At 40.7% G+C, this 18,087-nt stretch overlaps 1 protein-coding gene across 1 annotated transcript in view; it reads left to right on the forward strand.

Moving 5' to 3' along the window:
- pdia5 (protein disulfide isomerase family A, member 5) overlaps window positions 1–18,087 on the forward strand; it is a 45,628-nt gene that overhangs the window by 17,357 nt on the left and 10,184 nt on the right. The window contains exons 6-14 of the mRNA XM_026295562.1: window positions 1,024–1,116; window positions 1,770–1,830; window positions 2,625–2,692; window positions 4,945–5,036; window positions 8,089–8,160; window positions 10,191–10,327; window positions 15,069–15,139; window positions 15,840–16,003; window positions 16,552–16,682. Of these exons, the coding sequence (XP_026151347.1) occupies window positions 1,024–1,116; window positions 1,770–1,830; window positions 2,625–2,692; window positions 4,945–5,036; window positions 8,089–8,160; window positions 10,191–10,327; window positions 15,069–15,139; window positions 15,840–16,003; window positions 16,552–16,682 (889 nt within the window). The remainder of the gene's footprint in view (window positions 1–1,023; window positions 1,117–1,769; window positions 1,831–2,624; window positions 2,693–4,944; window positions 5,037–8,088; window positions 8,161–10,190; window positions 10,328–15,068; window positions 15,140–15,839; window positions 16,004–16,551; window positions 16,683–18,087) is intronic.

Consider the following 18,087-nt stretch of genomic DNA (forward strand, 5'->3'; position numbering starts at 1 on the left):
TCTTGTATGTACTGTAAATAAATCAAATGAGTGTTGCGGTTGATTAATTTTAGGTTCTCTGGTTATTCATCAGGTTATTGAGGAGAAGTCAAATTCTAAATAATTTTTCTTTGCTATTTTTTTTTTTAAATAAAACATGTAACTGTAGGTGAGATTTAGTGGGAAATGACACATAATGAGCCTATAAAGAAATATCACTCCAATCTGCAGCTGACTTCACAGAGGTTTAAACATTTTCAGCTCAGTGTTTAACCGTCTGCAGTCATCACCTAAAGCCTTCCCTTTCTCCCAGAAGATGTTTCCATTATGTAAATTATGATGTAAAATTATGGTCTTGTGATTTCAGATTCATAAAAATCTACTTGTGATTTAGACATAAAAATGCAAAACCTTTATGATTCTCTAAAATATGTGGGACTGACCTCTTCTGTTTGAGGAAATGCATCATAACTAAATTTGATAGCTGTTGCTCTATTCTACTTGACTGCCATGATTTTATTATTTTGTGTGCTAGTGCTTGCCCGTATTCATTTCCCTGACAGATGGAAAAGCCTCTAAAACAATAAACCACCAAAAAGTCTCCGTTTAAACCATTACAAAGTGATCTCAATAATAACATCATAATCTTTAAGTATTCTGCCTGTGTCCACACTGTCATTGTTAAAGTGCTGCTGAATGAAATATGTCCTGCTGTTGCCTCTGCAGACATATGGTTCATTATATTTACAGGAAGCTTTACCAAACCCATTACTAGACACTTAAAGCTATTGAAATAACTTTAACACATCATGGATGCACAGACTTGTAGGTCTATATGAGCTTCCATCTGTCAGAGCCTCCAGCATTGCCTGTTTTAAAAGCAGGAAGGATTTCTGCAATGTTCACGTGAACCATTACCAGTCACTCAGTTGCTCACGGGATAATTTTGTGTCAGTGACAAGTTGTTAGATGGTCTAAGTGTTGCCTTTTGATGAAGTTCTCAAAGATTCATCATTCTGCCTTTTTTCTGTTTCCTCCTTTCAGTCCATGGTAGCATTCTTGAAAGACCCATCAGGCCCTCCACTGTGGGAGGAGAACCCTGAGGCAAAAGATGTCGTTCACCTAGAGACCGAAAAAGTAAGTACACACCTAAACAACTGTTTGGCTAAATTATAAAGAAGCTTCTGCTGTACTCTCAACCAGAGACATCCACAACAACAATGTTCACTTATAGCTTCTTACACAATAGTGAGGAAGTAGTTAATGTGATGGAGGGTCCTCTTCTGCCCCTCTGAAGCCAAGAGCAGCACGTGCACCTCTGTAAAACAACCACAAGACGCTCCTGGCGCTATACTAGCGAGCGTTCTTATGTCACTGTGGTCATCAAGGTTTAGTCGATATTAGTGATGATGTTTGGGCAAATTTAGCAATTTACATTTGCAGAGATTCTGTGCTGGCTACTATATTCAGAGCCCTTCACTTTGTGCACATCTTACTGTGTTATCTGAATGGATGAATTCATTCTTGCCCATCAATCTATCTATAATGATGTCCAGTCAGTTCAGTTTGCCACAGGTGGAGTCCAGACACAGGATGCACTTAAGCAAAGGGTCTAAATACTTTAGAATTTTTATTACGTTTATGTTATTACTTAAATTATGTTTTGTTACAAAACAAAATGTAAATGTGCACTAACACCTATTAAAGCCACAGTCTGTACTGTAAATATTTATTTATGAATAACAGCTTCCTAATCATGGTTTTGCCAACCCTCTCTCACTTCTCTTAAGGACTTTAGGAAGCTGCTGAAGAAAGAGGAGAGGCCAGTTCTCATGATGTTCTACGCTCCCTGTGAGTCTTTTCATCATTGCAGTGCTCAGTAGCTCATACTAACAGGAACAAGCCATGCTCATTTCACTATCCTGAACATATTGTGGTCATAAGAACGAGTATCAGAAAGTCTACCACACTGACTTGAAATGGAGTTACCATATAAAACGCCACATTCAAATAGAGTATACCGCATGTGCGCTAGATCAATATTACAGTGTCATGATCGATACTGAGATGAGGTTTTATACATTTATCACACCTGGCAACACACTTTCTTTTCAATAACCTGTACAGTCTTATAACCAAGAGTGGGACTACAAGGAGTGAGTGTTTTTACTGCCGATTGGCGCTAATTGTTTAGTTTGACCATCAGTCCAAATATGAGGACTATGAATTTATAGTGGCACAAACAGAAAAAAATCTGCAACTTTTCACAACTTTGGAAGTGTTAACAGAAATTATTTGATGTTTTTCCCTGTTAAATGAGTCATACAATTGGTTAATAAAGTTTTTGACAGTTTATTTCTGCTGCATACCAATTAAATAAGACTCTTGTGTTTAGGCTCTTCAGTTTGGGCTCGTCTCCTATTGTTGATCAATAGTCAATGCTTTACGTGTGTTATGCTCAGTTATTATGGTCAGTGGTTGTCAGTATATCTTTCACAGGAGATGGCACACTGCAAGCTGTTATTGACAAAATAAACAACTGCCTTACAGTAGCAGAAATCTTTTGACAGTTGTATTGATGCACTCAGAGCAACAGTCTTATTGAATTCTCTGCAGTAACTTCTCTTGTTCCGTTTTGATTGCAGGGTGCGGCGTATGTAAGAGAATGCAGCCCATCTTTCAGCAGGCAGCCACAGAGACAAAGGGAAAATATGTAAGTCTGCTAACCCCCCCCCCCCCCCTCTCTCCATCCCACCTCACTGCGCAACTTGGTCAGCTGCCTCATTGCATTAACTGTTCCTGATCTGCAGCCACCCTTCTCTACTGTTTGCAGATTAGATGGAAAGTATCAGCAGTGAATGTCTGGATGGTTCGCTTGGCAGTTCACAAGAGTACAGTCTGCCAGTCTGGCCTAGATGAAAGCTTTCCTTAGTTGTATTTCAAACAAAACTTCTCTCAAACAGAATACCTCAGCAACTTATTCGCTGTAGGTTTTTATTCAGCAGCCTAATAACCTAGACAGCCTTTAAAAGCAATGGAGTAACGCTGATTTATATTTTATCTGTATTTTGCTTTGCATCAACACATCGGTGCAATTACAGTAGTTCATTCAAAAACCTACCCATCTTTCCTAGCAATCTGTTTTAATGATTTCACAGCCTTATTGTCCAGGTCTATAATCAGTGACTGTATTAAATGTTCCTTACTTGGTTTTTACCCCTGCACCTGAAACCACAATTACAGGCTCATGCCCTTAAAGCTGAGTTTTACAACCTCTACACAGATTAAATGTCAGTTTAGTCTGCCCAGTATTCGGATTTAAGATTGAACTTTTTTCTTTCCCTGCTGTTTCCCACCTGTTGAAGCAGTTTCTAACAACACTGGAAAGATGCACATAGAAAAGCAACCAGAGGTCTATGTGATCAATTTATTCAAGAGGGGTAACAAAGCTGTGTTCATAAAGCGAAGCAGGGTAATGTGTCATGTTTGACTCACATGAAGCTGGAAATGGATGAAAAGATTTATCACAGTTAATGAAAACTTAAGCCTCTTAATTTGAAATTGACAGGATGTATACAGGTAAAGGACAATACAGGGTGTTTGTGTGTGTGTGTGAGGCTCAGTCTGCCTGTTATTGCAAGACATTAATAATGTTGCTGAGAAGTGAAAGGGTTGAATACTGAATTGGTGGGCAGCCAAGTTGTAAACTTGTGAATTCATTTCTCGCCTCACTGTCATGGACACAGGAAGGTGTAAAGGCGATGCGTGAAGTCTTACATCTCGTCAGGCTGAAATAGCTAAAAAAAAAAAAAAAAAACATTAGTGTTCTCACTCAATACTGATTCTGACATGTACTACATAGCAGGGATGTTGAAGAAAACTGTCAACCTTTAAATAAATGAGCGCAGCATAGAGAGCTGGTCATGACTCATAGACATGCTTCTAGATACCGTGTGATGTACGTTGTTTCCTTAGGGGAAACCTGGGAGGTTGCAGCTGCATGTATTTCCCTACAAGCAGTGGTGTAGGCATGGGATTTTTCACTGCCCACTTCAACTGTGTCAAATTACCTGAGGCTCAGTCTTGCTCAGGATGTAATTTTAGGACTGGGAGACAGACCACATCTTGAAAATCACAATATTCTCACATACCACAGGACAGTAAAACAAATGCCTTGTGCAGAGGTGCTTCCTTTCTTTGCAGAGATTAGTTGAGTGACTTCAGAAGATCCCCTGATGCTTGATGTGTCAAAATGTCAAAAGTTAAACTTGCCCAAAACATCAGCACATAACAAAATACATCTGAATCTATTGGCCGGAGTCATGTCCACCTGAAATGAATAACATGCCATGCTCAGTGCAAACATGTATAACACTAACATTATAACATTCAAAGCACATTTTATCCTGTCTAATAAAAGGTTATATTCGAGCTGACAGTGTAGAGCTTAGCATTAGCCTGTTTTATATGGCCACTGAACAATGGATAACATATAATAATCTTTTGTTTTGCTCTAGAGTTTGCAAAAGCTGAAAAAGGGGGGCAGCATTGTTGCTTTTCATCCATCCAGTTATGCTGCAGGACAGATTCTCAGACTGCTAGTTTTCCTATGGACTTTTGCAAAACAAATGTATTTACTATTAAAGTTCTCTAAATCTAAATCCACTCAAATATCCAGTCAAAGGTCTAAAATTAGGTTTTAGTGTATATCCACAAATGAAAATGTCAATAAAGAGTTGATTTCAAAAAGCGAGTGTCTGATTACATTGCCCTCTTCAACATTCATTGTACCCATTTCACAGTGCACTCTCTTTTCATACTTGGAGTAATCCATCTTTTTATTTTGAAGCCCTTTGATGATGACTAACCTGTTTTGATGTTTGATACTCTCTCTGTCCTGTCTCTCTGCATTCACTTCTCTTCACCTCCCTGACAACCCTTTCCCCTTTATTTTGTTTTGTTAAGGTGTTGGCGGGGATGAATGTGCACCCTTCTGAGTTTGACAGCCTCAAGCAGGAGTACAGCGTCAAAGGCTACCCAACCTTCTGCTACTTTGAGTGAGTCGAGCCCTGTCATCTATCTCACTTTAGGCTCAGTCCTCACTTCCAAGGCTCAGAACATCAGAGTAGGGCCACTTCAAACAGACAGTGCAGCTGAGGCCTCCCAGACACCACCAGACATGATGGCAGCAAACTTAAAGTGCAGAGCTGGTCCTTGTGGTCCAAAACTTGCATCTACCATGTGTAAAGGAGGAAGTGGCTTTGGGATCTACTAGTATTCCCTGTGAAAAACATAAACTTGCATGACGGGGTCCATGATGGACGGATGTTGGGTGCCACTGTCAGAGCAAGGAGCACACACTGGTTGTGCTGTGTGGTAGAACTAAAATAACTGATCGATTACTTGATTAGTTAATGTAATAATAATAACAATGAATAATTGATTCAAACAAAAATGGTGCAGTTGACACTATCTTTCAGTGCAGCATCAGGAACATTTGTTTGCTTGTATTTGATCGACTAGTGCAGAACTTTTTTTTCTGTGCCTGCTGTGTGTGCCCTCTCCTTCAGAAACCACACTGCGCTAATGCAGCTAATCCACTGAAATGAACTAAGAGGCTGCTGTTTTTCTTTTTCTTTTTTCACTAGGAGCTGTGGGCTGCCTGAATACTCAGAATGAGTCCACTTTTTAATTATTAACATGTCACACTAAGTAAAGGCTTTTAATATACCATAGCAGTTTTTTTTTCCATCTTCTAGAACACCTAAAGGCCGCATGTGACATTGATTTAGCACCTTTTAGTGTTTGGGAGAGATTGATGCTGTTGGTAATCAGATCATTTTATTTGGCTGTTCAGCCCCACTGTCTAAATATGATACAGACTCTCATACGCACAAACCCAAAGCTCGTAGCCACACGCTCAGCAGGGGATGAGAGTGTGACTGATAACGTTTGTTAATGCAGAACCCCCAGCCAGAGCATCCTTGCACATCCTCATATTTACTGCGTTGTTAACTGTCTGTGCTGTAGCTGATGCTCTGTTGTCCACTTCCTATTCTTCCTGCACCAGTTTTATCATCCACATTTCCACTTTAAACACTCTCTCATTCTGGTCTGGCCTTTTAATTAGACCAGCACTGATTAAGTGCCTCTGTGATTTGTCAGTGTGTGTGTGCTTGCCCTCTCCCTGTATGTGTGAGGGAGTATTGCGTGGAGGTCGGCACACACGCACACTCCTGCGCTCATGTAGCCGAGCCAGAGCCAGTCTGTTAGCTGGAAGCACATTAGTGTCAGCACAGGTCCAGCTAACGACTATCCGAGCCCATTGGCTTCAGTAATGAGCCCCTCACTGATAAACAGCAGCTAATCACTATAGTGTAAATCGGCATCAACACTGCTGGAGTTATCTCTCCATTGCACCTGGTGAGACCAAGTTTTCAAGGTCTTTTACGTTTTCGGTCTTGCAGATTAAGAAAGCTTACTCTGCCCAACACAGCAGCACACTGAACATTCGATCATCTAAATAGTAAGAATGAAACACTCGCAGCTTCTTTGTCCTTGTTTTGTCCTTCAACAAAGAAAAGCACCCAAGACTGTCAGGCCATTGACATTTATTTCATATTTTCTCCAGCTGATTTTACAAGGTTTTGGTGTATTTTACAGCAGCAGAGATAAAGCGAGTGGATATAGACTCGGTCATAAATCTCACTGATTGAATTCCAAGGAGCATCTCTTTGCCACGCTAGTCAGTTCACTTAAAATGCAAGTTTAAAGCTCCAAATCCAGTGTGTGTAATCGAGTATCACCTTTAATAGTGTTCGCTCTGTATCAAGGGAATTGTATCTGCGGTCGCCACCACCCTGTGTGTTTGCCGAATTACACTGCTCCACTGAGCCACTTGCTACCGACACTGATCCTTTGGTGCTGGGCTGAGCCACTGGATCCTTTTCTTCTCCTTCATTTAGTTACAGCGAAGAGAGTAGATAAACTCATTCCTATTATGAAAATCTGTATAAGGTTGAATCTTTTTTTGACTGTGGAGCTAAAGAGATTCTTGTTGCTCATTTGAAATGCATTACAACAGGTTACTGGCAATTCTAATGTGCAGGACATACACAATACAAGACAGAAGAAGAAGAAGTGTAAATCATTGAACTTTTATCAGAGCTCTTATAAAACATTTTCTTTTGACTTTGAGTCCTTCCTGTTCTCAGATTGTCTGACCTCCACTTGGCTTTGGGTTATGTTATGTTTGTTATGATTATGTTTAAGATCCTGTCTTTTTGTCCATCACTGTGTTTACTGGGTTCATTCACCGTCAGTTCTGCTGGAGATGATGGGAAATCAAACACAACTACTTTTTAAGTACTGGCTGAGTTGTGGTCTTAGCGTTGAGTCTCAAACCCTAAAAGGTTTCATCTAATCCTTGGTCGGATTCTTAGGTTTGCTTGTTTTCATTGGTTAATGTTTTCATTTTTATTGTGTTCATGGTAGATTTTATCTGAGCTCATTTTGTTAGGATACTGATTTTTTTTTTTTTTTTTTTAATATGCACTCCTCAGAAAATTGATCTTTTGCAAATTGTATGTATTTATTTACCCCCTGTTGGTTTGGGAAGATGGTTCTCGTGGAGGATGGCAGCTGTAGTCTGCTTTGATTAACAGCAGTAACAATAGATTCCAGCTGTGACAAAGCGTCATGGTGAAAACACATCCACAGAAACCACAGATCACTCTTGCTAACTAACTAATTCTGTTGGTCTTGATATTGAAAAGGTTGAAAACCATTATACCTCACCAATAAATCATTTTGTACTCTGCTTTCACGTTGGCAAATCAGTGTAAAGGTTTATATTTATATGCTCTGACTGTGCCTGCTGTCGTCCATAAAGGAACAAAATATGAACTTCAGTACTACAGGTGGTGATTATTCAAAAGAAAGATATTCAGTGTTGTCAGCCCAAAAATACATTTAAGTACGATAATATAAAGTGTTTTTCTTTCATATTAAGTGACAGTTAATAGCAGTGATTTTAAAACTGAAGCCTTAACGGTGTCCATTACAGATGGTTTAGAGATTATCTTGTCTTTGCGCTCTATTGTCTTTTAGGAAGGGGAAATTCCTTTACCACTATGAAAACTATGGAGCCACAGCCAAGGATATCTCAGACTGGATGAAGAAGTGAGTATGGTCCTAATCACTAAAACCCCCTGAAGATGCAGTTAAAAAGTATTGAATTCAGTATGTTTGGGGCCAAAGCTGTTTTGATTGTAACTAGTAAAAAAACAAAGCTTCCACATTACAATCTGCCTTTTGTCTTCGGCAGTAAGTAAGCTGCCTAAACTCCTGAACTTAAATGACTGGCATCACCTTTTCACTCGACTCTGCTCTTAATCACACCTTTTCTTGCCTCTCCTCAGCCTGGCTCACCTTGCCGCGGCGTCATCAATCTACACCTGCTCTGTTCGTGTCTCATTTTTCTTTCTCACCTTGGCTCACACACTCAGCCTGTAATTCCCTGTCTCCAGCCTTCGGGTTAGCTTCTCCTCCTCCACCTCCTTTCTCCACCAGTGTTACAAGCCTGGTGGGAAAGCACAGCTTTCCACAGGGCTGCATCCAGAGGACTTTCACAGAAATCAGGAAATTTAAATGAGATAGGCAGAGGATGTATTCCTGTTAGTCTCTTTAGCCCAGAGGCATAACAACTCCCTCATCAGTCCTAAGCTTTTACTACTCTACTTATTCCCCTTTTCAGGGCCCACCAAACGATTTAGTAGTAGTTGCTAGGCTGGATTTCAGGCAATTAAGCTGACAGAATGGTTACCATGTTTTAAAGCCTGACTGATAATCCTGAGTATGATTATATCTGATATTTTAGTTTTTATAAAATCGATGAACTGTGGTTAAGTTGAATCTACTAAACTTACATTCCTGTTTTATTTGAGCTGTTTCTACCCCTCTCTCCTGCAGAAATCATTTTACACATTGGACCTCCAACAATTAAATGTATATTGCTCATTTGCACATAGATATTTTTACATATGCTAATAAGAAGAGAGACTGATCTTATCTGCAGTTTGTCGTCATAGCCTTTTTTCATCTGTAGATGCTGCAGATGGGGAAAAGCTGAAAAGGATATTTGAAGTAAACTTTGCTGAAAGGTTTTTCCTGAATTCAGATTTGCTGCATTTGTATTTTGTGACATCGTGTCCATTGTGATCTTTTTGTAGAACTCTGCCACAGATTTTTTTTTTTTTTATATCTCTTCTCTCCCGTTTATCATCCCCATTTCTCCTTCCAATGTTTTGATGAAGTTTCTCTGATATTCAGACTCAGCAGTCTCTATTTTTTATTCTCCATTGACTTTCATTTCTCTCACCCTTTTTCACCGGAATGAAACATTCTCTTTTTTTCGCCTATCGGAGCAGTAGAGGTCAAATTCTGACAGTTACTCTCAGGCAATGCTTTTGAAATATTGAGGTATTTTCCTTTCTTGTTGGACATCTTGACATCTACTTGATACTGATCTTGGTGTTCTTACCTCAGAGTATAGTTTTAAGGCAACAAGTGGCCACAGAGGTCCTTTCTGTCCTCTCTAGCAGTGTACAGCACAAGTGGTGTGTTTTTTATAGAGGCAGCTCAGGAGGGAACTGCACCTCATGTTACAGAAGAGCAACCAATGATGTCGTCTGATAAGGGATAAGTGTAGCTTCAGTCCCTGATAAACCCTGATCCTATGCTTTTCATGCAGCAGAGAGATGTATATTAGACAGATGATGTTCTGGATAAAAAAATTAAAAAAAAAGATGTGTCTGAGGGAGATGCAGCATTTCACAGCACATCAGTTACACAATGCAAACACTTTTAAAGCATGTCCTATGTCACATGGCTTCAGCACTTTGGCTCAGTTCAGTGTGTGGGTATGTGTTTGTCTGTTTAAGTGAGATGTGTGTGGTGTGCGTGTGTGTGTGAAGGGGTTGTCCACTTGTTTATATCTGTGTCCACTCGCTCTTGGCATTGTAGCGCTGTGCGCCATTATGAAGGCAGGGCTGCTTCATTCCAGATGTGTGTGAGTGACATATTGGATGGACTGTGAGTTACAGCTGTGTCTGATATTTGCTCCATACAGATCAGTCGCCAGCTGGAATAGGCCTGCTTTTTAAATGTCCCTCACCTCTGTTGCCTTTGCTGTCTCTTCTTTCTTGTTTCAGCCCTCAGCCCCCCCAGCCGAAGACCCCTGAGGTGCTGTGGTCGGAGACAGACTCCTCAGTCTTCCACCTGACCGATGAATCTTTTGACAGCTTCTTGGAAGAACATCCTGCAGTTCTGGTCATGTTCTACGCCCCCTGTGAGTAAGAGAACAGGTTGAAAAAATAAAGCAGGAAGATAATCAGTTATTTCAATTTTATAATTTAAATTTTATAAAAATGAGAAAAGGATAAATTGTTTGATACTATTGCAAAAGCAAAAAATTGTTTCATTTGTAAAATATGTGCAGCAGTGAGTCAGTGAAGCTTCATGTTTCTTCCCCTGTGTAAAAAAAATTCTCTGGAAGATTCTCTCCCACAGAACAATTATTTAGTCACACAAATAACATCACTGTTTCGCTGTCATGCTAAGTCTCAGCATTCAGCTGGAGAAAATAATAGAAGAAAGACTGGAGGTGAAAAAAAAAAAAACCCAAAGACGCACTGACTGCACTAACTTTAGCTTGGTATCACACACTCACATACAAATTCATCCCCACAACAGAACCTTTCATTCTTGCCATATGGTTCACATAAGCCTGCTCATCATTTTTATTCATGCACTGCATTGCTCCTTTTGCACAGAACTTTGTAAACATGCCAGAATTTGTCAGTGGGTTAAATTTTTTCCAATTCCAGATTTATTTGCTTTAGTCCAGCCCTCCTGCATGTGTGGGAGCTGTCTAAAGGAGATTTTGCATGTTGATAAATGTGACCGACCCATAGCAGTAAAATCATGCAAATAGATTTCCTCCTGTTCAGAAATGCGTTCTGAACACAACAGCTACATGATACAATCTGAACCTTATTACAAGCATTTCTGGGCTTATTGTGCCTCCTCTCTCTACCTGCCCAGCTGTTCCCTTTTTTTCTGTGAAGATAAATGAATAAATAAACACGCGGTCCTCTCCCTTAGCTTTCACCATAATGATGATTCATTGTTTTTAACATTTTGTCACATATTTTGCTGTAGTTTTGTATACCCCCAGGTTGTTGAGAGCACACCACTCCACTCAGAGGGTGAACACACTTTCCAGCTGTTGATTAAAGCACTAAGCTTGACTCACATACTGCAGTGGGACCTGCTACATCCACTATCTCATTACTCACTGCCTAAAACTCAAAAATATTTTGCACTGTTAGATGGATTATTTAACCTAACGTCTGCCAGTTGGCAAGAAAAAGAATTTCATGACAACTTCTGTAAATATGATCTGCTGAATAGCAAAAGCCAAGTGACATAATTTCACTTATCCGATCAGTCTGTTTGGAATGCAAACTGTTTATTACACAAGAGGCCCAGACCTAGAAAGACTGAGTGAGATATATGCATCAGTCAGGTTTAGAGTTGTGAGAATTTACCTTTGATGGCTCTACAGTAGGTGTTTGCCCTTCCCTCCACTTGTTGTGCCAAGCTAGACTAAACACATCACAGGCTAGTGTCTCAGTTGAACTCACATCAAACCCTTATTCAAAGTTTTTCCAGAGTTTCTTAATGCCGTCTGGCCAGGTGGTTGCAGCATGATTGGCACCAGAATCATCTCTTTCTAGTCATTTAGTTATGTCATATGTGACATGGTCTACAGCAGCTGTACTGAAGCTTTTGTCTGTACTATCTGAAATACTAATAATTAAAAAACAGCACAGAACTCCATACAGAACTACAGTACATACAGATAAATATGATGTCACTGATGTCATTATATCCAGTGACTGTACAGCCCATTTCCAGTCTAAAGCGTAAATGGCACTAATTTCAGGTGTTGGTCTAAAGTTAGTTCCAATACCTGGAAACAATTCGGCTTAGTTCCCAATAATAAGGAAAACAAACTTAGATATGAGGTTTACCAAAATGAGAGAGTTTCTAGTATCAAAACACCATAGTGTTGTCACACGGGGACTGTGAGTTTATACAGTAGTATATTAAACTATCCATCCAGCCCTGAACTGCTGTGAGTTCTCATATTCTCACTTTTATATTACCACACTGAGGCATTAATGGACACCACACATTATAAAACAAACATGCAGAGTTGATTTTAGTATGATTAGTTGGTGTAGTTATCTAAGGCTAGAAACTTTCCCACCATCTCCATCCTCAATATATAGAAAAGTGGATGCAGACGTGTCCTCTCTGTCCCTGCAGGGTGTTGTCCACACTCTCCAGTCAAGCAGTCAGCTAAAACGAGCTTCGAATCTATTCAGCATAAATATCTGCACACACATCACACATACCAAGCACTTACATTGCACCATGACAAACATTTAGTGCACACAATTACACTCTCACCCGGAAACTCACACACACACACACACACACACACACACACACACACACACACACACACAGATGCCCAGCCTTGATGCTTCAGTGCAGTTCCTTAATGGTCCTGCTGTCAGAGTGAGATTAATGGTCTCCCAACCACCACCATCAGCTTGCATTTCTGTCCACCTCTCAACGTGTCCACTCTCACCATCCTCTGAACAGCACTTAGTGGGGGTTGTTTGCGTGCAGCTCCTTATGGTGACAAGACCTTCAGATGAATGCTCTGTTTCCCAGAGTGAGCTGATTATATCCCGGGCCAAAACAAAAGTTCCTCTCTCTGCCAGAGTTGTTTGAAGAAAGCGCAGCAAAACACTGAATGCAGAAATGATGTTCCAGCAAATATTGCTGTGAATTACATTGTTGGATCCCTACATGTTGTGTTGGTGTTTGGATTGCAGCTGTTACATCAGGAAGTTGCTTGGTCTCATTTTAACAGCTCTCCTGTCTGGCCACTTAGCAAGTAGCCACAGGCTCAGCTTTACTGCTGTGTTGTACCCAAGAGAAGATGACCTTACGTCACCCCGACATGTGCTGAAAGGCCAACATTTTCCTTTTCACCATGCCTCAATTTTGATTACAGCTACAGCAGCGTGCAGCCAGTTTGTTTATTTGCTTGACTCTGAAGTTGTCTCCTCCACACGCCATCTGAATCAGCAATATTTCTGAACCCCACCCCCCTACACACACACACACACACACACACACACACACACAGTCCATGGCCCTTATGCATCACTTGTTCTGAATGCGGAGCAAGGTTGATGCAGAGCACAGGACAGACATTCGGTTTTCTCTCTTACTCATCACTTTGAAGGGTCAGGCGAAGTCGTTTTAGTCTCTGTGTTTCTCTGTTAAGCCTAACACAATCTGCATGATCACACTACAGTGACTCAGTTGAAAAAGAAGCAGCTTTTTTTTCCACAAGCCATATCAGACTTGATTTATAGCCTGCACCAACACTGTGTTGTATTTGAAGAAAGGAATTCCTGAACTGTTATGACAAGGGCAATTTACCACTTTTGGAAAAGTACCAAGTCTGTTTCATGCATCTGTGCATCAGCACCAGTGCTGTGTGCACACGCACACTGCTCATCCCTGATCAAACACATATTTATTATCATATTCTTAAGATGTAACGTTGTGTACATTGTGTGCGACAAGCATTGCTATGTATTTGAAAATCACTTTAGACCTCAAAATAGATGTTTGCCACTTTGCTTACTGTGCATGCAATATTAAACACACTGCCATACCAAGCATGGAGTGATGTTTGGAGCTCGAACAAGTTTGTTGCGAACACGAGGGCACAGACTCACACCGACACCAGTATCTCCAGGCAATTCAGAGTTAGACAGAGCAGAAACACACCTAATGCCCTCCTAATTAAACAACAGAGAGGGACAGTGTCGAGCAGATGGTGAAGTCTGGAGATATAAATGAATTAATTCTCTGAATTCTTGCTCTCATCTTGAAAAATGTCCTATCTAGAGCTGGGAGGTAATTCAAATTGTCATTTAGGGACTGTAAGTGGAATGAGGCTGTGACTTGTGATAGAAGTCATGTTTGACTTTTATGGGGATTGTGCTTGTTATTGTCACACTTGATATAGATGCAGGTACACATAATAATATTGTTAATGTCTTGGTCTGAGATGTTAAAAATTATATTAGCATTCTCATGAAACAGACTGGCACACCACTAGTCTGATTTCTCACCCAGCTGCGTCCTCACCTGCAGCAGTTAGTTTCCCCTCCGTCTCTCCCTCTCTGTTTGTCCTCTTCCTGCCCTCTTTCTTTCACTGCTCATCGCTCACTCACGCCCAGCTTTTTAGCCTCACTCACTTTGTGTCTAGCGTGCTCGCACAGACACAAACACATACCCGTGCCTGAGAGTGAAACAGCCAGTAAGTAATTACACATGACTGAACTCTCATGTTAAACATGAGAGACTCTTGTCATCTCATTTGCAGTTTTACCCTCAGCATGCCAGCGGTAACTCACTGACAAACAAGGGTGAAACAGCAAGACACCCGGGAATTACAGCTGTTGACACACTGATTCGACAAGACAGCTCTGTGAATGTAATGTTGTGGAAAGATTACGCCATTTCAGCTCTTATTGCTGGTTTTATGGGCATAATTTCTTCAGGAATATATAATTATATGATCTGGAAGATTGTAATGTGAATCCTTCATCTGGCTTGTTTACTCGCACTGATATGACGGTTTTAGATAGCAGGCTGATATTTGCTTTGGTATTGACCCACTGTATATATGGTGGCCATTAAAACTTTCAGTACATAAATGTTTGATACTGTTTATAATGTTAATTTGTTCTTTCTGTGTATTATGAATTAAACTCACATTTTAGTTGTTGTTTTTATGATACAATATTCATTTCTCCCAACATTACCAAAAACATTTAGTTTTGAATTTTCACAGAACTAAAAAAAATTGGCAGGTCTATTTTTTTGGATCTCTGTCAGGCTCAGTGCTCACTGTGATTTGAATCCTTCAGGGTGTGGACACTGTAAGAAAATGAAGCCAGAATATGACGAAGCTGCTGAAATCCTCAACAAGGGCACAGATGTAAGTTTCATGGTCTTTGTTTTTGTTTACATGTACACCACACTGTGCACTGCATGTTTACAGGTCTCTGTGTTCTCATTTTACATAAGTCGCTCACTGATAAACATCCAGGACTACATGGTTGTAGCATTGCCTCATTAACAGATCATAGTAATCCCTCCTCTTGGCCTGAGCGCTGTTGGCCTGTGCAACTCGCGATGTGTTTTTGATTAGTTGGGTGTGTTCCTCACCTCTCCTCTCCACCATTCTGTCCTCTGTGGTAATCCAACGCTCCCCAGCCAGGGGCAGGGCCTATAAAACTCCTGCCTGGTGACTATAGCAATTATCTCATCCATGAGCGTCCCTCTGGCTTGAACTCTTGGACCTTTTCCTTGTGGCTCTCTGCCCAACATTGGAGGTCAATGGGAAAAGCCTGGCTATTATCTAATATGGATGGACTGGAGCCTCTCTCACCCTGAGCCCTTATGGCCCAGCAAATCATTTATGTTTCTCATTGCTTCTCTGCTAGTGTCTGTAATGCAGCACCTTCACATGCACAAAAAAGCTCTGTGGGCTGATTGCAAACGTTGCACTTTGTTTCTGAAATAGTTAATGGTAACTGGTGTCATGTAAAGGGACCTTTATTGGTTTACTGAGACAGATCACGCAGTAGTTTTTAGTTTACCAGTCCCACATATTTCCTGTTGTTATATTTCCACAGAGTCCAGGTGTGTTGGCAGCAGTAGATGCCACAGTGCACAAGGCTGTAGGAGATCGTTTCAAAATCTCCGGCTTCCCTACTGTTAAGTATTTTGAGAAAGGTGAGGAGAAGTACACGCTGCCACAGCTCCGAAGCAAAGAAAAGATCATCGAGTTCATGCACAAGTGAGTCACACTTAACAAGCAACACAGTCACTTCTTTACTTCTGTCCAACCCATTCTGCCTATGCATAACTAACACAATTAGACACAGACTCCAGCTCATGTACGTTGCAGTAATTTAGTCCTGATCTTAAACATTTTAGCACTGCTGTCTTTGATTAGCTGAAACATTTTTTTCGAGTTCTCCCACTGCAATAGATTAATCTTTGGAAAGGTTCACTGTGAAAACTAATGGACCCATGGTGACATCAGTCCAGCTGTGGTAATTATAGGCTCCATAAAGACAAAGTCTAACCGGAGGTCAACAAGGCTGACAAGTCTGATTCACTGAGCATTTTATTTTCTCACTGGTATTCACATAACATTTTTCTCTTTTGTAAACAGACAGGTAAGTGCTATATACAGTGCCAGTCAAAAGTTTGGACACTTCTATGGTAAAGTGTGTCCAGACTTTTGACGGGTAGTGTGTGCCTACTCTCTTTTTACACAGATCTTCAAACCTACAATAAAGCAGTGAGTAAATATGGCTTTGGCCTCTTTCATGTTTCCAGTCCCCAGGCACCTCCACCACCAGAGCAGTCGTGGGAGGACAAGCCCTCCAGCGTCAGCCATCTTGGATCAGAGGATTTCCGAGAGGCGCTGAAGAAGAAGAAACATGCTCTGGTCATGTTCTACGCTCCCTGTAAGAGCCTTACTCATATCAGCTCTGCTTAATACCAGTTAGCAAAACTGTCTGGAGGCCACCTGCTGCACAAAGGTCTCATTACTCCAGGAAGGCTCATCTGTATTTGGCACTAGACAGTTTTCACAAGCTGTTAAAATGAATGTGCTCGGCCGTTCTGATGAAAATATTGCGTGTGTGAAGTTGCTGCAAACAAATGTGATCATAGTCCTGCTGTGTTCCTACTGATGTGATCATATCCTGGGTTTAAACCAGTCCACATATGAAACTTAGAGCTTCCTTCCAATCTCGCCAGCACACACTATACAAACCCCACCTAAGCCATAGGGAGTGTGGAGGAATGATTCAGATGGCTGAGAATAGATTTATACAAGTCAAAAACAGTGAACGAATCACCGCATTTCATCCACCTCATTTCAGGGTCCCTGGAAAACATGAAATTCTATAAGGCAGCTTTATATTTAAGCCCTGAGAACTAGAATTGGAAAACTGGAAAAAATGTCTGGTTAAATGTTTTAATTGGCCCAGAATGACCTTTATGTTGCTATATGAACTCTCATAATCTAATCTGCTGAAAGTGAGCTCTGCCTGTGCAACAGCCGGCACTACATTGACATCCTGGTCAGGGATCATACTAAAATGTGCAATCAGCTTCTCTGTGTTCAAGTGGTGGCTTTTTAAGCTCTGATAATAAATATTTTTTATACTAACAGTGAATACAACAACTTTAAATAATATAAAATTGTTAAGTGTTCTCAACATTATTCCAGCCTCAAGAGAGCCAGGGAGAGCAAAACTAAAAACAATCATATAGTAAATAGATGTGGGTAGGTTTTGCTAAGATGTTAACCATAAGAAAATACAAAGACCTTAATATGTCAGATGTGTGTGTTTTTAGCTTGTCGTTGAGTTCTTGGTTGAAGCTTCTTTAAAGGTCACCACAAAGAAACACGTCACAGACTCATTTTGTCTGTTCTCTAAATATGTGGCATGTTTCTAAAGTTTCAAATAAGTTCAACATACTTGGAGCCAAACTTTTAGAATGGTCTCTGCAATAACTAAACGAGATCTGTCTGTCTTTGAACTTAAAAACATTTGGGACCTGGTGTTATGACACTCTTTGTCTGACTTCTGAAACAAAGCACAGGTGAAGAAGGAATACAGCTGTCTACTGCAGCTAACTTAATTAGCATTAGCAACACACACGGACAAACACTTGCACCTCTATCCGTGTTTTCTTGGCCTTTCTGTCTGATAAGGGCATCAAAGAAAGCCGCTGCACAGCGCTCAGGCTGCTGCCTCTGTCGAGCCCTTTGGTGCTCCAGATGTACATCGGGCATTAACAACCTGCAGACCTCCCTCCCCATCTGCGCCCTGCTCACTGGTGTCTTATTAGTGAGGGAGC

This window comes from Mastacembelus armatus, chromosome 21, assembly GCF_900324485.2.
Source record: "Mastacembelus armatus chromosome 21, fMasArm1.2, whole genome shotgun sequence".
Lineage (NCBI taxonomy): Eukaryota > Metazoa > Chordata > Actinopteri > Synbranchiformes > Mastacembelidae > Mastacembelus > Mastacembelus armatus.